We start from the raw sequence: 22,095 nt of genomic DNA, 5'->3' as shown, positions 1-22,095 counted from the left end.
TTGGGGGGGGGGGGGGACTATGCACAAACGTTTGAGTTGAACTACAACAATATTCCAATGCTTTTCCAACTAATTTGAGATTAAGTTGTAATATTTGGAGTTTACAAACTATTTAGACTAGTAACATATGAGATTATTAATTTATTTTGTATGCTAGATAACCGTTTCTATAATTATTTTTATTTTCATGCACAACTTCAAATCTTGTTATTTATTTCTTGCATAATATAAGATTGTACATTATGCTTGTAGCTTGGGCCTTCAAAAATACCCTAGTCTACATATCATGCATACATATATGTAATAAAACACATCTTAATTAAACTTGTTCTTCGTGTAAAAGAGGGGTTATCTCTTCCTGTATATTCACTTTGGCCTTCTTACTTTCATCCTCTTTGATTTGACCCCACATCATTGTGTAATATCCAATTCCCGATATCGCTGCGGCCATCAAGCTGTATAAATTGTGCCTTCGGAAAAGTTAATAATGCCGAAACAAATTAAGATTGGTAACAAGTTATTATGTAATGTTTCGAAAGGATTACCTTCCATAATGAAATGTTTGAGCAAAGAAAACGCAACCAAACATGCCAGCAACTACAACCCCGAAAGGCTTGAACATAATAACATAAAACTGGCTCTTCCTTTGGGCGCACCACATATATACATGGCTTTTAATTAAACTTCCAAATAGTGCCTATTAAGGAAGACGCGTGATAATCAGACTTATAATTATTTCTTAAACCGTGAAACTACAAACAATGATATGATATAAGTGAGCTAAATTGCTTACCGTTAACACAATGACAAGAAGTGCCATGTCAAATTCAAGCCTCCATGCAGTAGGATCTGTTTCTATGACTATAGCAAGCAAAGCGGATTGAAATGTACCGAATAAGGTAGAACTAGAAGCCACTGTCATTACATCTGGGCATTTTTCAACTATTCCAACCTGCCATCAATAATAAAAGTAAATCTTGGATGACACTTTAGCAATAATACTTATGGACGTTGTTAAATGACCTTTTTTATCAACAACATTCTTTGACGTTATTATAACATGTGTTTTATACAGAGTCAAGTAAAACCTGAATTATATTCCATATCGAGTAAGACAAGGACGTTGCTGCAAAAAGTGCACAACCAAGAACCCAGTTTTCAGTGTGAGATAAGAAAACAAAGAGTCGAGGAGCTAGTTGTAGATGAGTTGACGGGTCCTTAACCACGGGTCCCCTATAGAGCGTGAGCGTCGCGGCTCCAACCACAGATATCAATGTACCCATTAATTTTATTCGACTGCTTGAACTGCTCGAATCCACCTTTGTCCTTCTATAAACAATAACAAATTAATTATATAATCACTATGCGGTAAGCCGGTATAAAACAACAAATATTTATTTCTGTGTTTTAAATGCTCATAACATTTTGCTCATAGTTTTGAGTTCATGATCTAACAATATTCTTGTATATATAGTACGTTGTATATCTATATCTTGGTACATATTATATTCATAATTTATTTTAGCAACACTTTTTACAATCTATTGGTATTTTTTGTCATAGAGACAAAGCTGACGTAAGTTGTCTTTCTGGGGTGCTTTTTGGAGCCACCGGCCAATTCTCATTTCTGAACCAAATATTCTCTTAAAAGATTTCTAAATTAAGTCAAAACAAATGCAATTTTTTAAAATACAAATATAATATACGATGTGATATTTTAATTAAATGAACTTCAAAGCATAAGGTGTCTTTAGTTTGTGAATTTTCTTATTAGCCATATGTGTATATAAATCTATAATTTGAGCAAAACATAAACACTCTAATCTTGTAGCAGCTAAATCCTACGCCATTGTCCATCACGGAAACTGAACCCTTTATAACCTCATGGAGAGCGATACGTACCTTTTAAAGAATTAAAGGTCTTTTGGTGATTATAAATATATGTACATAAGTTTATACTTCACTGATGATCAGTTGTTTCCTACATCAAAATCTATCGTGTGAAACATTCATATGTATATGTGCATGTAAATAATATACTGTTATTAAAGCACAAAAACGTGGATCAGTAACCATTTCCAACGTTTGTATTTAAAACCATGTACTGCAGTAATTACGGATCATATTCTATGGTGTATGTGCGTACGTATTTGTTGATAGTTTACGTGCAACCGATTTTATATTATATAAACCTTTAAGGTTTCGTTGCATGATAGTAAATATATTTTTGTATATTTCCAAAACCTTCAACTCTAGTTTCGTACTAGCTTGCTACTCAATATAAAAGCTACGTACTATTATCATTCTTCAGTTAATAAAAAGATATATATGTAATTAAATCGCGGGAAGAAATATAAGGAGCTAGCGTACCTGCAAATGATGGAAAGAATGAATGAAATAGAGGGGATCGTACAACCCATTCCAATAGCGACGATCGGGGAACTATAACTCAATCCAACAAACGCTAGATTTTGTGCCATTGTCACCCTGTATACATATACGTACACAAATTAAGCCACCGTAAATCATATCAAGAAATCTGACTACATATATATATTATGTTTTCCTACAAATGGTTTTAATTTTAGTTCAAGTTGATTACTTATTTCTTTTAAAGCTTCAAAATTTGGAGGATCTAAAGAATTAGAAATTAACTTGGTCATTGATCTTCACTTTCCTTTACCATAATTAATATTTATTAGTGATCAACTTTCTACTGTATATTCATTAACCATGCATTACTGTTCAGATAATTTATCGACTGATTGCCATCGCTAGTAAGGATCATCAAGAGCAAGAATACATACCCAACGAAACCAAGAAGAAAAAACCGTGGCAGAAGATCTTCTCTCCTACAAAATATATAACCAATATAGAATTAAACAAACTTTAAGTAACCATTCATATTATGAATATGCTAAAACGTTCGATCATGCGAACATGCATGCATGCATTCGTTCATGTGTTATGTATGGTGATGATCCAGATGCATTTGCATCTGGATTCACAATCAAACTTTTTGTTCGATTGGGTAACATTTGAATGATCATATGACGCTGATTATATATTTTTTTTTCTGGATAACGATGGTCATCCAAGATGTTTACCTACGGAAGGTTTGGACCTGGACCATATATTCAGGTCCTTACTCCTCATCACTACTAGGTCATCCTGTAATGATTATGATATTAATTAATTAGTTAAAGGAAAGAACCGAACTTGTTTTTAGTGACGATGAACGTGTTGTAAGGCAGAAGAAAGATAGAAGAGAGTGCATTCGTGTAGACGACGAACACCAAGGGACTTAGGCCTTTGGACAAGACGGTGCTAGCCAAGATGGTTAACCCGATGGTACAAAACTCCATTGAAGCCATTAGCATCCATGGCACGACTTCACCTAGCACCATAGCCTTCAACACCATGATATTCTTTTAATGTATGTCAAGGTAGTGAAGACTCCGTTGCAAAGACAAGCCTATTTATAGGGATTTAAATTGGAGTGATGGAGAACCCTTGAGGAAATGGTGAAGCTAGGTACTCTTAAATCTTAATTATAAATTAAGGGGTTTTGTAGCTACTCGAATTAAATGGCCCAATCACATAGAGGGAAGGCATCGTTGGCATATATTTTGTTATATAATTCTCTCCTTTTTCATATAAGTTTCTATTATAATCAAACGAACAAAAGTTTTGCATATAAGTTTCATACAAAAGAGTTAACAATAAAGTAGGAAAACTTATCTCATTTTGCTGACTTAAGAAATCAATAGCACTTTTATATATGTATAAAATGAAAAATTAAATTTAGTAATTTAATCTATGATAATTAATGCCAAACAGAACTCATATATATGTTTTCTGTATATGATGAACGTATTACAACCCCTTAATTCGCTGTATAATTAAAGGGAAAAGTAATCATTCTTGTTTTTCCGTTTTCTGTCATTTTATTGTAATCGTTTTTTAATTTAATGGTAAAGTAAGGATCTAACTTTATTATTAAAAAAATCATTTTTTCAAATATGTACGTGTTACATATTAATTCTGAACATCTTTTAGCTCGGTTATTAATTTTTTGTAATTGTTATGAATTTATGATCCACCTACATATCTAAATTGATTTGAATAAAAGTACGTACAACCAAATTAAAGATAATCTTGTGGTCGCAAATTTTGTAATGATTCAATGTCAAATAGTTGAAAATACACTATCAAGAAAATGATATGTTTTCTTTCTTCATTGTTCAAAACATCTTGTAATGAGTATTAACATTCATTTAAAGTGTTCTATGTTATTTATGAATGGTGTGTTCCTACCGTTTGAACTAAACTGAACCACACATTCATTTAAAGTGTTAAGTGTTCTACTCCCTCCGTCTCATTTTAAATGTTTTGGGACCCAAAACATATAAATTAAGAAATGTTTGATCATTTTATTTTATGAGCTGTAAAATGACAATAATGTTCTTTAAGTTATTATGGCTAAAAACTATTTTTCTTTCCTTGGCTAAAAACTAACATTTAATAGTAAGGGCACAATTGAAAATTGAATTTATATGTATAGAAATGACATTCAAATTGGGACAACCAAAAATAAAAAAATAAACATTTAAAATGGAACATAAAGAGGATTTAATTTATATGAAAACACACTGTGTTTCTTTTACAAAGCTAACTTTCAAAGCTAACATAGAAATTGAGACCAACCACTTCATATCACAGCTGCGCATTAGTACGGATTATACGCACATTTATTTTTAGTAATAAATCGTTTTAAATAATGATAAGAATATATGTGATGTTCTAGTTTTATAAACACTGATTTAATTGGAGTATAACTTTTTTACACTTTACTTCTATTATACAATATTTTAATTTATTTTATAAATAGTTTCATTGATAAAGTATTTGTTTCTTATAATGACTTAAACCAGATTCTTTCAAATAACTTGATTTGTTAAAAAAATTAATTTGACTATTAAAAGTGAATATAAAAAACAAAAACAAAAAAAAAGTTGAAGATTAAATTACCCATTGATGTAAAGTTTTACGGACGTTTATTTATATATAAGATCATACTATTTAAATTTCTCAGATAATTTTTTTAATACTTAAATATATATAAATCGTAGTACTTTTTCTTCCATTAATCCATATATATATATATATATATATACATCAAACAAAATGAGCATGTACGTTGAATGTTTACAAACATGACAAAATGATGACAGGCCTTAATTTTCCTTTTATATATTCCAAAGAAAATGGCATATTAATTAAAACGTCATCAAGTATTTTTTATTTTTATTTATGTACTGTACTAGTTATGACAACGTTTAGTTTGTTTTTATAACAACCTTATATAAATTTAATGTATATCCAAAATGTTGACACGAAATATATCGTTCAATGAATTATTTAGAGTTTTAGACCAAATTAAAGAATAACTATGAACTGGCCCGAAATATATCTATTTTTGGTTTCTTTTTTTATGTATTCGCATTTAATCCAAAGCCATAAGCTGATAAAATTTGGTGATAGATTGATAAAGTTTGTGCTGGAAATTAAACGATTACTAAACTGATTATAACTCAATAAGATGTTACTAATATATTTTGTGTAGGCTTATTATTTTCTTTGTCATTTTGTGACTTTGTCCCAAATTAGGTATTTAAGTGTCCGTTGGTACGATTAAAAATAACAAATATGATCTAATTAAAGGTGAGGTATGATATACAAAACTAATGTTTAAGAGCATGCATAATAATTGTATTTTATATTTATCAATTATCATTATATGTTTAACTGATTTATTACATTATCTTGTTTTTATTTTAAGGAATCCATAATTAAATTTGAGTGTCTCTTTTTAGCCACTGAATATAAAATGTTAAATTTAGTTGTCCATAAGAAAACCGAAAAAGTATGTTTAAAAATTCTCTCTCCTAGAGTCCTAATTGGTTCCTTTTGGTAATTCTTTCCGGTTTTTACTTTTTTTGTTTTTTAAAGCATTTTTTTCAGCTGTCAAAAGCAAAAGTTTATAAATGAATTCCACAAAAATCTTACCAATATTGTACGTAAAAGAGAGAGATTAAACTATTAAAAGAAAAAAAGATCTTAAATTTTAAGAGTTTTGTGAACGGAAGAAGAGGGGGTTCATAGTCATACACAAAGAGGCGCTATCAAACAACATTTATATGGAGAAGGGGGCACCATCTCCTTCTCCAACACGCGGTTTTAAAAAAAATAATCAGTGTTTACTTGTTTATTCAATTATAGACACTATAGTTTAGCCTTTTCTTTTGATATTTTTTATATTAAAAACTAATAAAAAGAAATGTGAATGAAGAGTAGTGGCCATATCATATGTTAAGTGATGAGAGTGAATGATGGAGGAGATGGTCAAGGTCGCAAAGCATGAAGAATCATGAGTCTAACGTATGACCTTATTAATGTTGTTTATCGTTAACCAAAAGCGAAAACACGTCAACTAGTTTGCATTTTTCTTTCTTCTAATGTTCTTAAAAACCAAATGATATGTCATTCATAATTCATTCCTATAATTTTTATATCATAATTTGGTCGGGACCTTTTAGCATCCAATTTCATTGCATTTGGTTTCTATTTCATAAATTTATCGTGATAGTTTAAACCTACAAAAATATAAGAAACTAAAATAATATATTTGAAACATATGGATAAATCTTGCATGTCCAATCACAACATAAGATATCGTGTTACATGTAGAAACACAACCATTCGTCTTGCGGTAAATAAAACTCATAATCAATACAACGCGCGTTCTCTAACTAAGTAGACTTAATAAGATGATTATATGAAATATATGATCCATTGTACGTACTTCACGATTGAATGACATAGCGTAATAACCAAGTCATAATAGCTCCATTGAGCTTAATTTATTTGTTTTCGTTTTAATGCAAACCATTTCAAATTATGGTTTCATGCATGGTTATATAAAGGCATGCTTGTAACCAGGGCCTCTAAAATATACCCTCGCTAACATGCATATATATATAGTTACACTTATACATACAAACATACATATGTAAAAACATCCTCTTATTTAAACTTGCTCTTCTTGCAAAAGAGGGGCTCTCTCTTCCATCAAATCCGCTTTAGCCCTCCTACTTTTGTCCTCTTTAAGTTGATCCCACATCATTGTGTAATATCCGATTCCAGTTATCACTGCGGCCGTTAAGCTACATTGACATCTTAAAGTTATTGCTAAAATAAACTAAGGGGGCGTAATTGGGATTCCTGATTTTTACCTCCTTAATTATGACTTATTATGAAAAGTGAAAAAAAGATGTTTGGAATATTACTTATTATATGAGATGATAAGAATTTATAAGTTACAAACTTGTAACTTATAACTTATTGCTATAAGTTATAAGGAGGTAAAAATAAGGAATCCCAAACACCCCTAAGTCAGATGACAAGTTAGGATGAAACGCTTAGGATTAGTACCTTCCGTAATGAAATGTTTGAGCAAAGAAAACGCAACCAAACATGCCAGCAATTGGAACCCCTAGAGGCTTGAACATAACAACGTAAAAGTGGTTTTTTCTTTGTGCACACCACATATGTACATGGCTTTTGATAAGACTTCCAAATATTGCCTGTTTTGGAAATCAAACACATATATAATAGTTAGAATTTTAATAGATTCTTGTAGCGCAAGTTACACGTATAAAGATATTATAACCTAGATAGATCGCTTACCGTTAATACAATGACAAGAAGTCCCATGTCAAATTGCAGCCTCCATGCACTGGGGTCTCTCTCAATGATTATAGCAATGAAAGCCGATAAAAATGTCCCAAATAAGCTAGAACTAGATGCCACTGTCATTACATCCGGGCATTTTTCAACGGTTCCCACCTGTACACCAATAATAAATGTAAATATTGGATACAATCTTTAGCTACAAGTACTTCATTTACATTTGTTTATGTATGTCCAGTTATCTTTGTTCAAATGTTCATTTTTGTTCGTGAAATGTTCGAAGTGAAACAAATGAACATAATGAATACGAACATGTTCATCTTTTAAATAGACGAATACGGACACAAAATATATATGTTCGATTAAGTGTTTGTGTTCGTGTTCGTTTAAAGTTAAATGAACGAACATGAATATGTCCTTATTCGTGTTCGTTCGGTTCATTTACGTGCATAATTTTACATGTTGGTCGGTTTTACCTGAATAATATTCCATATCGAGTAAGACAAAGACGCGGCTGCAAAAAGAGCACAACCAAGAACCCAATTTTCATGTTGAGACAAGAAAACAAATAGCCGTGGAGGTAGTTGAAGATGAGTCGACGGGTTTTTGACCACTGGACCCCTATAGACCGTAAGCATCACGGCTCCAATAACTGATATCAATGTGCCCATTAATTTTATTTGAGTGCTCGAACTTCTCAAATCCACGTTTATCTTTCTGTAAACAATAACGCGTGATTTATAACTCATTCGCAAGATAAAAGAAAACAAATATACAAAACTTATTTTAATCACCCGTAACATTTAATCAGCTGAATAATAATATATTAAATAATAATATATTTTTGTTGGTAGTTAAAAAAAACATTTGAGCTGAATAAACTGAACTTCAGCAAGTTCGCTTTGAATTCATCTAAAATATTTTTTTATCATCACTTGCTTTTCTATACATTAAGTACTCTTTTAGTCCGGTTATATAGATAATTAATGATTTGATATAGTCATATAGATAAACAGTTACCCTAAAATTAACTTTAAAAGTTTAACCAGCTCAAAAAAAAATTTATTTTTTTATTTTTTTATTTAAGGGCACAAGAGAGGCCAAACAAAACTGACGTCAATTTGTCTTTCCAGGGTGCTTTGAGAGCCATCAGTTCTGATTACCGAATCAAATATATTCTTTTAAACCATTTTTAAATTAAGTTAAACAATAATAAAGTTTGACTTAATTAGTCGTCATATATATGCAAAATTATAAATATTTAGATGTACTTTTGAACTATTCTACTTATACAAAGTATATGTCTTTTATACTAAAAGTTGACATATATAATTATACAAGCTTCTTACTAATTAAATGCATAGTTAATTAACGAATGATCGTAAAAGATCAAATGACAACTTCTTCGTATAAAAACCATAAGAACCACTTTCAATCAATCAATTTTTTTCATTTTTATGTTTCTCATATGTAATATATGTTAATAAATATCTTTTACGAAAATTAATGATTAATATATGTAGGTCGATGTATAACAGATACGTAATGATCAACGAGCTAGCCAAATAGTAGTATATGTAATTAGTATTGCTTAATTATACGTGTAATGATACATTACATATATTTAATTACAAAAGTTTTGCTTATTTCCACACTTTATATTCAATATAAAAGCTATATACAATTAAGGAGAAAAGATTAATCAAACCTGCAAATGACGGAAAGAATGAATGAAATAGAGGGGATCAAACACCCCATTCCGATAGCAACGATTGGGGAACTATAACTCAATCCCACAAACGCTAGATTTTGTGCCATTGTCACCCTACACGCACACGCAAATTAAACATCGTATTAGATCTAGTTGTCCTTTTATCTTTTGGATGTCTAGAAATTAATCTGGCTATTATTATGATCCTTAAATATAAAACACATGCAAAAACTGATCATCATTAACTTGTGGTAAGCTAAATTGTCTCTTCACTTCATTTAGATTTATTCTTTATATATTGAGTGTATGTGAAGCTTTATCATATATCATTTGAAATTACCAACATATATAGATCACCATAAGTGATTTGTATACATAATATATTGTCTATATACTTGACTATTATTACTATGAGAATGTACACAAATGATCAAAAGTTGTTTTCTCTTTTACTTTTTAATTTTCATAACTTGGAAGATCAATCAAATTAGAAATTTGGTCATTCTTCACTTAGTTTACCAAAAATATTATGACTAGCTTCGATATGATATCAATATTTAGAAATGGTAAAACCCAAGATCGATTGCCATCGCTAGTGATGGAAATCTTTATTTTTACAAGGAAGGTAGAGATCTACAGCAAGAATACAAACCCTACGAAACCAAGAAGAAGAAACCGCGGCAGAAGTTCTTCTCTCCTGCAACATAATCAATACAAAATTAAATAAACTTTGAGTAGCCATTGGTATTATAAAGTTCATGCATGCATGCATGCATTCGTTCATGTTTTCGCGATGTGATCATCCATATGTTTAATATTATGACCAAAGTCTATATGTTGTAGTGTGACATTATTAAGTAATTAACTATAGGAAAGAACCGAACTTGTTTTTAGTGACGATGAACGTGTTGAAAGGCAGAAGAAAGACAGAAGAGAGTGCATTCGTGTAAACGACGAACACAAAAGGACTTAGGCCTTTGGACAAGACGGTGCTAGCCAAGATGGTCAATCCAATGGTGCAAAACTCCATTAAAGCCATTAGCATGCATGGCACTACTTCACCAACCACCATAGCCTTGGTTTCCATGATTAATTTCCTTTTGTTCTCTCTCTCTCTTAAGATATATAAGTTCATGATATATATTTTGGTTGCAAAGAGGCCCATTTAAAGGTGTGAATGAGAGAGAGTAACCCTTGAGGAGTACTAAAGGGGTGTTGCAGCAACTCGAATGGCCCAATCACATAGAGGGAAGGCAATCTAGTATTTTTCAATATTTATTATTATTTTCTCTCATTTTTATTCACTTCTACAGGCCTCACAATTATTAAATACAAAGTACCTGACTCTGGTTATACGTGTATAATCTAATTTGGGTATTTGTATATTTATGAAACTTGTATAAGTTGGTATTTAAGATCAATATGCACTTATTAAATGTATAAGAAAAAAGTTACATTAACCATGCAAACAAAAATTAAAGATGAAGTGTGCAAATATGAGATCAAACTCTGTACAGTGTAAAAATTTAGTCGTTAAAAAAATTTATAAGAAAATCTAGTTTCTAAATTTATATGAAAGTGAGGTAATATAATCAAAAAAGTAACGTTCAACACGTCACAAATGTCCAAGTCTTAATGGGATATATCGTCTAAAGATATATATGTGTTACAATTTTAATTTTAATTTTAATTTTAATTTTTATTTAACACACATTAATACTACAAATACTCTGAACACGTTTCTCTTTACGTATCTTCATATCTAAATTGCTAAATAAAATTCATCAAATGACAAGATAATGTTGTGGTCGAAACTTTTGTAATGATTGAGTATCAAATAATTGAAAATCCACTATGATATATTTTTTGCACGGTTAATATATATATATATATATGGGTGGGTTAACGTACAATAATGGCTTATCATACATTAGGTATGCGACATTCCAGAGCGTTTGATTAAAAAACGCGCAGTGGCAATTTCGTAAATAACCCAACAATAGTTCGCGATCAAAATTCGTCGATTACAAATCAACTCTGATCCAAATTCGGAACTTGTCGCTCAATCTAATCCAATTTCTAAACTCTAATCACAGCTTAAAGTATGAAATCTCTAAAGTCAAAAACCAAAATTGAAATAGAACGTCCCTGAACATTAAAAATCTTCAAATTGATCAAAAATTGATGATTTAATCAATCGAATTGGTGTGTAAGTGGCTTTAGAATCATCAATCGATTATGAAAATACAAATTAACACACTTAATTGAGCTATGATTATGGTTCATGTTTAAACGTTCTGCTCAAAGTTTAAACGTTCTGACCAAAATAAACACCAAAATTGATGATTTAATCAATCGAATTGATGTGTAAAAGGCTTTAGAATCATCAATCGATTATGGAATTGCAGAAATAACGCACTCAATCGAGCTCTGATTAGGGTTCAAAATATTATGTTTAAACGTTCTGAAACAAAACTGAAGACCTTTAAACGTTCTGACCAAACAAAAGCATCTTTAAACGTTCTAATACGTTCAATGAAGTTCTGGGTGTTCAAAAAACAATGAACATCTTTAAGCGTTCTAATACGTTCTAAGAAGTTTAGGTTGTTAAAAAAAGTTTAGAAGTTCTGATAAAATTTAGAAGTTCTAAGAAGTTCTGGATGTTCAAAAAAGTTTAGAAGTTATGATAAAGTTTAGAAGTTCTAGGAAGTTCTGGGTGTTCAGAACTTCTAAAACTAACAAAAAAAAAGTAAACACCTGTTAACATGAAATTGAATACTGAAATCACTTCATATAATCTCATAATCATCAAACAATCGTCAATCGACCGTTAATTTGATCATTGATTCGATCATATGATCAAAATATGGAACACCTGCAACTGGGTTTCTGCAAATGGCGCTTAAAACTTAAACGTTCAGTTAAAACCCATCACTTAAAACTCAAAATTAATCAACTGAAACTTCAAATTGATGATTAATTGGACCAATTTCAAAGTTTAATTGGTCAATTAGTTCAACAATTTCAATTTCAATTGGTCAATTTTATCAACAGGTCGTGACGGAGGAAGATGGTGTACAGTGGACGGAATCATTGGATGGTGGACGGTGGACATGATCGTTGGATGGTGACGGCTTGCTGAACGGTCATGTTGAAGGTGGACGAAATCGACGGGAGCAACGATTTGATGAATATTACAATATTGCCACCGCGTGTTATTTGAAATCGACGGGGATGCGAGTCGCGTACGTAATGTACGATTAGGGATTATTGTATTGGATCCTTTATCTATATATATATATATATATATATATATCATTTAAGAACTCCAAAAAAGTTAAGAACTGTTAGGAACTCTAAACAATCAAACATTTTTTTAATTTTTTTTATATACTAACATTATTTAAGAGTAGTTTTATCATATTTTATATAAAAAATTTTGATTACATATATAACTCACAAGTTTACATATGTGTAAAATTTTTGTATTAACAAATTTACATAGGTGTAAAATAAAACATAGATATGTATAAAAACTAATTTTCAAAACTGTAATTATAAATATAGATATACAAAATGATGAAACTACACCCAAATAACATTAACATACAAAAATATTATAAAAAACGTTAGTTTTCAATGGTTCATTCAAGTTCTTAAATAATTTAAGGGTTCTGTAATTATACTCATCATATATATATATATATATATATATATATATATATATATATATATATATATATATATATATATATATATATATATATATATCAACATTTTAGGTTAAATATATCGTTCTCTTGTTTCCTGTTTTACTTTTAATAAAACAAAATCAACATCAATAGCAAATAGATGATACAATACTATTGAAGTATTGATTAATTCTATCTAATTAATAACTAGTATCTAATGATGCCGTCACCAATTAAATAATTTTAATATATATATCCTTACACATGTATGAAACAGTTAATAAAACAATATTTTATAGACATACGAAAGAATCAGATCAATAATTATGTCATGACGCCATCCCGTGGCCCGTTCAAAATTTTGCCAGTATTACCAAATAGGCATGTTCACCGAGCCGGAGAAAAAACGAAAAAGTTAATCGGGCCACACGTAGTGGAGGGACTACATTTGTGGAGATTTTTTACACAGTGATGTCACGTTAACAGGTTGGTGATTTTCATTTAAGGGTGTGTAGTGGTTTGTAACCCAAAATCACCTAATAATAATATAATATTATTATCTTTTCGTGTTGAACGGCGACAAATACATCCCCCCCCCCTTCTAAAAAGAACAACCCAAAATCGTCTAAGGGGGCGGTCATGTGAAGGGCGGCAATATTGGGTCGATTTTTTTCTTCCAAAATTGCCCCAGTACACATGGCTTTATATAGATGTATTACTCATCTAATTAACATTCAAGATTTCATAATATTGAAGTTAATGTATATATATCATTTAAAGTTTATATTAATGATAAAATTTACACTTACATCTATCATATTTCAATGCAATATGTATGGCGTGGTGATTTTCCTAGTGGCACCTATAGGCTATATATGTGGAAGCCACTTAATATATACTAGATGGTCTTGAGAAATATGAATTACATGGAGAAAGAATAATGTCTAGTAGGTATTCATATTGATGTCGTGTCGATATGATTTATGGATGTTGGGTGGCTCGTGTTACTACTGACCCCATATATCAAAATCATATATATATTTCATAAATATTTATAATGATTAAGTCACTTACTTACCCGTCCATCTAAAGTTTAAACTTTTACATTTTTTTTTTTACTTTTGTAAATCCATGTTGAATGGAACAAAAATACCATGTTGAATGTTTAGAAAACATGACAAAAATGATGACTTATATGCCTTATCTATCTTTTTATTCCAGAGAAAATGACATGCGTGTATATGCTAGACCAACTCGAGTACAATCTACATGAGGTGTCACACTATTAGGATAAGTGATTAATAATTAATGAGAAGCTGATTAAGTAGTTAGCAGACTTTTACATGGACCAATTTGATAACGATAAACTTAATTGGAAGGGCCTAAGCTTAAGAAGGGTGTAACTTAGGCTACAAGTGGAATTACGAGGTCCATAATCAACGGAAAGGTTTCGACGAGCCGGACCTTGCGGCAAAATGCCCATGATGGTTTGGCCCAGCTGCCAGCCCCATCATTTAACCCTCCGATTTCACCCGAGAAAACTTTCCGTTCAAGATTCGCAAAGTTCAAAACTTTCCATATATAAATAAGATAAAAACTCATACTAAACTTTTGTTAAGGTTTTCTGGTTTATTTTTAGCTGCTTTCTTGAAATCTTGGTGATCATGAATCATTTTTTATTTTATTTTTTTACACTTGTAAGTGTCTGCGATGGTAACTTTATCTTTAACCAGTAATTTATATCTTCAGTTTACATAATCTTAGAACAATATATATAATCATCCAGATGAAAATGATATCTTTTTTGTAGCAAGTTGCACACCAGGTCAAATGTCTAAGTGACTGATGACCTCATATACTACTTGGTGGACGGTGGTATACTTAGAACTCTACAAGATTTAATATATTTGTCTGGATAAACTGATGTATAGTAGTGTCAAATGAATAATTTTATAATTATAATTATAATACTACTGATACTTTGACTTTATGTAAACAATTGAATCCCAAACATTCATTCATATCATATATGTCCCATTAAACTTCTCAAAATGAGCCTTTGGTCGTGCTTCCCATGCCTCCTCATAGTTTAAACTTAGCAGAAATAGAAAAAGTAGTCATCATGTTACTTTTATGAACCTTTTTATTATTCCTGTAAACGAACCGAACGTACATGAACGAACTGTTGTTTATTTAACAAACGAACGGACACGAACACAAGTTTTGTTCGTTCATTTATTTTTAATAAATACGTAGGTAGTTATGTTTATATTTGTTTGGTCAATCGTATTCATTTGCATTCGGGTTTATGTTTTATGTTCGCTTATGTTTGTTTGTTTAAAACTGTGATCTTATTATTAATATTATTATAATTAGTAGTAGTTTTTATATAGCTGTTAAACTTTGATTTCCTTTATTTTGCTTCATACACATGTACTTAGAGCCGAGGGTCTCTCTGGAAGCCACCTCTTTATTCCTTTGGATAGAGGTACGGTGTGCCTACATCCCACCCTCCCCAGACCCTACTTATAGCTTTGCTGTCGGTGGGATTTTACTGGGTATGATTGACTGACTGACTTGACTGACTTATGTTTGTTTGTTTGTCTTTGTTCATTTACATTCAAGAACTGTTCGTTTAGGTTTTAAACGAACGGACATATACGATAATATGAACACGAACAAGCCCTCGTTCGGTTCGTTTGTTGTCCTATTTCTAGTTTAAAAAAAACATTTGTAAGCAACAATATGACATAACCATTTAAGTCAATTAGATCCTGTTCCAAGTTAGGATTTGAGAGACATAATGGCTTGTGAATGCAATTATGCAAATAAACGACTATTAAGCATGTACGCGAGGCATCTAAATTAGAACTATGTGATGCTGATAACCGATATATATCAATGCTAAAGAATATTATCAAGCGTGATGATCGTTATAATGTTGTCAAGGAAGAACAATACAATAATGTAATCTAAATTACAACTTTTTTTTTGCTCCAAAGGGTATTGTATATTTGTATATTTGTATACAACCGCCTTTTCCTTGCTAGGAAGCGTCGAACACCATCCTAGTTTCAGCATGCAGAATATAATACCAAGATAAGAAATTTTCAAAACAGAATGTTTACTTTTCATAAAGTCAAAAGGTTGACTACTTTGCGCGCATGCTCATTTGTATTTCGTCAACGCCCTCCACATTGATGTTAGAACTTGAACAAGTCATCCTCCAGCTAGCCTCTTCCTGGCTAAATTATCTAACAATTTGTGATTTTAGCATATGTTTGTTTGTTCTATAATGCAAGAGGCAATTGACTCTTCCTGCTCAAAGGCGTCTAAATGTCTTGTCTTTCGACTCTTTTGACCATTACACAAGACACAAAAAAAGTCAAAGTTGTGTATCCTTTTGCTGAAAGTCAGATTCGTTGACATCTTTGTGTATGCGCATATGTATATTATCTAATTCTTGCCCCTGCTGACATGAGAACTTGCAGTAGCCTCCGACCCGTCCAGCTGCAGCCAGCTCATGATTGAACAACATCAGTACTTATCTAGTGTAATGCAACTAACTGATTCAACATAAAGGAAGAAGTCCAAAACATATCATACGTGTAAGTTTTTTATCGAATAAGTTATGTTCACTTATATCTTTAATTTGGTTATAGCCTGATGCTTTAAATCATGTTGCTGTTATTGATAATCCAAGAAACAGGATTGTTGCATACGTAAAATGACATTTTACTTCTCGAGGATATAAATAATATGCATCATAGATCAATGAGGTTTCTGAACCAGATATATTAGATAAACCATGTCATTGAGCATTATACAAATTATACAAAGTTTAGGTTATTAAGCCGCTTTAGTTTATGATAACCCAACAGTATGCTCTTCAGACTTGTCTTGCAAAAGAGGGGACTTTGAGCTCTCAACTTCAACAGTTTTATCTTCTTTAGACTTGCCCCACATTACACCATAGAATCCAATAACAATGACCGTTGATCCAATTAGACTGCGCGCCAAATATTAAAGTATTAAACACAAGTGTGAAGTGTCGACCGTATGTTATGATATATAAATATATAAAACAATAAACAAGAAAGATTACCATCCAAGAGAGAGTCCATCTCCTAGAAAAATGATACCCAAAATAGCTGAAATTACAATCCCTAACGGATGAAACATCGCAACGTAAAGTGGCCCTTTCATCTTCACACACCACGCTCCAACCGTGATTTGAAAACCGGCCCCAAAAAATACCTATAAATAACTTATTTGCATATTACAGTTCACTTTGCTTGCAAAAAAATTAAGTTAGAAGATCTTACCGCGTACAGAATGGCAAGTAACCGCGTTTTAGACTGTAAACTAAACGCACTCAGATCATGTTCCAAAATCAATGAAGCTGAAAACGACAAAACAACTATAATGGAACAATATGCCAACATGACGATCATTACTGCCGAGTATTTCCTGAGGATTAATGCCTGTAAACATTCATAAGTAAGCAAACCTACATATGCAAGTAATAACATTCACGCAATCACGCGTATAACGTACCTGCGTTATAATGAACAAAGCAGCTAAAAGACTATCTAGTAGCATCAGAAAGCCACCTAGGATCCAGTGTGATGATTCTCCAAGGAGATGTTTTGGGCTAACCGAAGTTAAATGAGACGTTTTTATAATCGCAGGCCCTGCGTAGAAAGTTACTATAATAGCCCCCAACACCGAAACTACTGTTCCAATGAGTTTGACCCACATATGCAATTGTCTAGTGTCTAGTATTTCTAATCTGAAATTATGGGAAAAATATTATCTTTTGTAGTTAAATCCTGTTCTTTTAGTTAAATAGCGAGAATAATAATAATAATAGATATGAATCTTGATTGATACCCGAAGATGATGGCAAGTACAAACGTAAAGCCCGGTATGAGGTTAAGTATTGCTGTTGCAACTGTTGCAGAAACATATGTATATCCTGCATAACCAACTACCTGTACCAAAAATCTGAAAACGGAGGAATTTGTTTATAATAACAATACCGAATCAGATTCTTGATCAATGGTTTGATATCAATTTTGTTTTGTCATTTTTTTTCAGAAAAAATGTCACTTTGTGGTCCAAATCTAAGTACATCTATATTACAAACTCCGTTGACCGTTAAAATAATGGATTTTAAAGACAGATCATCAAGAATTGTAAAATGAGATGGAATTTATAGTTAAGTAGATATGTGAATATGTGAGATGATAAATTATGGAAATACTAATTACCCGAGTATGCCAAGTACAAGAAAGCCACAAATGGTTGAGAAAGTTAGGGGAGGACGATTCGGTGGTCTGCATAATAAACAAAAGTTCGGTCTGTCACGTTTATAGGTTGCATATACAAAGTAACAAAACATGAGAAACACAAAAGTACCTATGAATGAGAAAAGCAGAAGGTAGAATTATTAGGCATGTTAAAGCATTGGAGTAGAATACAAACGAAAAGTTTTGCATCCCGGTTTCGATGGCTTTCTTGCCTGCTACCGTTAATCCCGACTGTGAAATTTGAACGATCACCATGGCCAAAAATGGCACTGCACTCTTCATATTCATCTTCATGTTGAAGATCTTGGAGGCACAAAATTGCTTATATTTTGTTCAACAGTAGTAGTCATAGTATCAAGTTGAAACCAATAAGAGTTTAGTAATACTAAATCTAATGGATTTGCTAGTATATGGACCACTTAGGATGCTTCAGTTATTATTTATTTATTCATGATGTTACCGAGTGAAAATGATGTCGAAAATCGCGTTGTATAATAATCTGGTAAAGTTTCTTTATATGTTTAGTACATCATGTGTTTTAACTTATTTGATTAGTTTATAACTGGCCTGCAAAGTTGTAAGTTCTCAGCTAAGTTTCCTAGGTTTTTGTTTGGTATCCAAATAATAGGGATTTAATATTAATGGCATGCTTATATTCTCAAAATCAATTCAACTACTTCTTTAGTGTTCACTTAAATGAGAACCAATGTGTATGTTGACTACCATTAAAGAATCTTGTAAGATCAAGATTTATGTGTAATTTATTATTATGATTCACTTAAACGCGGGTATTTTAAACTCAATTTCAAATATAATCAAAGAGCTAGCTTTGTGACACCAACCATAGTATGCCCACCTGCACACAAAGTATGCATCTTAATAACTTCAACTGAATATCAAAGTGGCTTGCGAGGTATAGAATGAGGGATTTGAGACTTTGATTAAACATTAAGAGTCATGAAAACGGCCTAAATCAAGCGTAACAATAACCACGGCTACCTCGGTGATTTAACAAAAGAAACGAGAGAGGAAACAAAGAGATGGGTGTGCTTTTTTTACAATGCAAGTTTGTAACATAACATCATGTTATGTTATGTTATGTTATGTTACATACTGGCTTTGATCTAGTCAATACTAGAAGCTGCAGCAGATCTAGTCAAAGCCAGTATTGATCGTAAAGGGGCTTCTGAAGGTTCGGTTCACTAGGATTATTGTAAACCAAGTAAAAAATTCAATGGTTTATGGGCCTCAATTGGTTCACTAGGATTTGGACATACTTTTCTTATTTGGGCCCCGATACAAGTTTAATTGTAAACCAAGTTCTCCTCCACATTATCGATTTTAAACCGCAAATATGATCAATTACACTTAATTAACAAACAAAAATGGTATGATCAAACATCAACTACTTAGTCGTTAAACCAATATTTGGTGTGTTGTAAAGAGGGATATAACTTATAAGGCAGTAGATTTGGTTCTTAGGTTTTTGTTTCATCTTGTGACTTGTAATAATTTCTTAAGTATATTAATAACCTCTAATCGTTTGAACTTTGAAGCTTTATTCGTCTTGTTCAACTCTTTGAAGTTTGGACTATAAATTTCTTATTGCAATTTTAACAAGTGGTATCAGAGCTTTGTCATCACTGAACCACCATCACTGTCATCACCACCACCACCACCGCCATGATTACCATTTTTTTTATTATTTGGTAAATATTCTTTATCTAAGACATGAGTATTTTTTTTGTCATATTTATATCATGCCTTTGTTTTTTTATGTCTACCAAATAATACAGAGTAATGATTCGTTTCATTCATGTATGTTAACAAAGCGAAAGAATAGAACTTCTATTGGCTATTTTATTCTCCAGTTCATTCCAATCTCTCGTTTTTTTATTATCTCATACGAAAGAGACCCCTAACTTACTTGTAATATTTGAAAGTCAACATTAGGATGCAAAAGTTTAAATAAATATGTTTTTGAATGGTGCTCATTTGTTCCTTGAAAACTGACAAATTGTCTCAATAAATTCTAACATTTTGTTCCTCACATTTTTAATATTTATATGCTTAAGCATTTTGGTGTAAAATAATAATAATAAAAGGGATAAATTGATAATGAATTATATTAAACACATGATTAAGTAATTGTATGCTATCACAATTTGTTGATTTTTAAAACTAACTGGTCAAAAGATTTAGACAAAAGTTATTAGCCCTAACATACCGAATTTGACTTGGATAAAGAAATTGAAATATAGTGTTTGCAATATTGCATCAAGACAGAATGTAAACGAGCAACAAGCTAAATTTAATGAAAATTTGATTAAAACATTAAAAAAGGAAATTTATGAAAATTCGAAAACTTACAATGATATGCTCGCTTGCAACTTTCGTTTTGATTTGAAAGCATGTTAAGTAATTTTATGGTTTTTCAATTTTCATTTACTTTAAACATTAAAGGTTTTATTTAGTTACTACTATTATTATTTTATTTAGGGGATCAAAAAGTAGTATAAAACTAAAATTTCTATTTTATGTATTATTAATGGCTAAGGAGTGAGGCCTTTATATTGGTCCCAAATTGTTTGGTCCACATCAATGTCAGGCCAAGTGCCAACTAACAATATCTACATCATTTTCTTTTCATGTAGAAGACAGTTAAGTTTGTTGCTCATCATATGTGATTAGATATTATTAATGACATGTGTAGTATAGTTTACAAATCATTGTAGAATAAAATACAAATTTTAACAATCATAAATGTGTAAAAGGCATAAAGAAAATATATTTCATAAACTATACACAAAAAAAATTGTAAAAATAAAAAAGGTGCCATCAAAACTTACACTTAAGTTTATGTATTTTAGGTGTGATACACTCGAAATACATCTTTGAACTTACAATTTAAGTATACATCATAGATCGAGTTTAATGAATCGATTGCAGTCTACATAACATACTTTACACGTAAGTGTTTGTAATATAACAAGTATGATAGTTGTCTATTAATAAATGAATGATTGACGATTAATGTAGTTTAACCTATCAAGACTCGTAAGTGAACAAAATTCCAAGAGGTGTCGCATGAGTGTCGTTGAAAGATTCTTATCTTTTGGAGCGAGCAAAACAAAAAGAAGTCAATAAGGGACATAAAATTGTTATTGTAAACAAAGTTATTGCAAAGTGTGAAGGCATGCTAATACCAAATGCCACAAATTACTGTTTTTAAAGTTATTAATTTATAAGTTTTGAAATATACAGCTATTTAGAATGGTGGTAAAAGGGCATCATGTAAGTGTAAATTGAATGATCAGCATGTGTGGACGTGTCGTTGATGAGGAAGAGAATAAAGTAGTTCAAGATAACATGAGTTGATACCTTTACCTTGTAAGTATGTCAGACTGCGTTAAAAATTGTTTCATGATGAGTTACTAAAAAGGAAAAGGTGTGCCTTCACAACAAGCACAACCAACATGTATTTCTAGCTTTTGCATTCTTGCGTCTAAGGCTGTGGAGCAATTATTGACCCCAAGATCAATGAATGCAATTTATATACTACTTAGTTTGCTATTCAAAAAGTATTAGTGATGCAGCTTGTTATATGTTTACCTTCTATGATAAAGTA

General features: G+C 31.2%; 3 protein-coding genes across 3 annotated transcripts; all 3 read right to left on the bottom strand.

The window, feature by feature from the left end:
• Window positions 1–319: 319 nt before the first annotated feature.
• Window positions 320–3,422, bottom strand: LOC143554713 (WAT1-related protein At1g70260-like). Its single transcript, XM_077044410.1, has 7 exons — window positions 3,220–3,422; window positions 2,808–2,852; window positions 2,371–2,487; window positions 1,089–1,329; window positions 794–952; window positions 546–697; window positions 320–455 (listed from the first exon to the last, which is right to left on the bottom strand). Exons 1-7 carry the CDS (start codon window positions 3,420–3,422, stop codon window positions 320–322), a joined length of 1,053 nt encoding a protein of 350 aa, XP_076900525.1.
• A 4,032-nt stretch (window positions 3,423–7,454) lies between these two features.
• Window positions 7,455–10,550, bottom strand: LOC143554716 (WAT1-related protein At1g70260-like). Its single transcript, XM_077044414.1, has 6 exons — window positions 10,348–10,550; window positions 10,101–10,160; window positions 9,461–9,577; window positions 8,212–8,535; window positions 7,750–7,945; window positions 7,455–7,646 (listed from the first exon to the last, which is right to left on the bottom strand). Exons 1-6 carry the CDS (start codon window positions 10,548–10,550, stop codon window positions 7,488–7,490), a joined length of 1,059 nt encoding a protein of 352 aa, XP_076900529.1. The 3' UTR covers window positions 7,455–7,487.
• A 6,370-nt stretch (window positions 10,551–16,920) lies between these two features.
• Window positions 16,921–18,816, bottom strand: LOC143554712 (WAT1-related protein At5g40230-like). Its single transcript, XM_077044409.1, has 7 exons — window positions 18,577–18,816; window positions 18,429–18,494; window positions 18,049–18,162; window positions 17,713–17,947; window positions 17,481–17,639; window positions 17,261–17,412; window positions 16,921–17,164 (listed from the first exon to the last, which is right to left on the bottom strand). The coding sequence occupies exons 1-7, from the start codon at window positions 18,759–18,761 to the stop codon at window positions 17,020–17,022; spliced, it is 1,056 nt and encodes a 351-aa protein (XP_076900524.1). The 5' UTR covers window positions 18,762–18,816; the 3' UTR covers window positions 16,921–17,019.
• Window positions 18,817–22,095: the final 3,279 nt, after the last annotated feature.

This window comes from Bidens hawaiensis, unplaced genomic scaffold (assembly GCF_021521415.1).
Source record: "Bidens hawaiensis isolate Kalapana, Puna unplaced genomic scaffold, B.hawaiensis_p1.1 tig00017819_1, whole genome shotgun sequence".
NCBI lineage: Eukaryota > Viridiplantae > Streptophyta > Magnoliopsida > Asterales > Asteraceae > Bidens > Bidens hawaiensis.
Note: the sequence above shows the minus strand (reverse complement) of the source record. Positions and strands in the feature narration are given on the sequence as shown.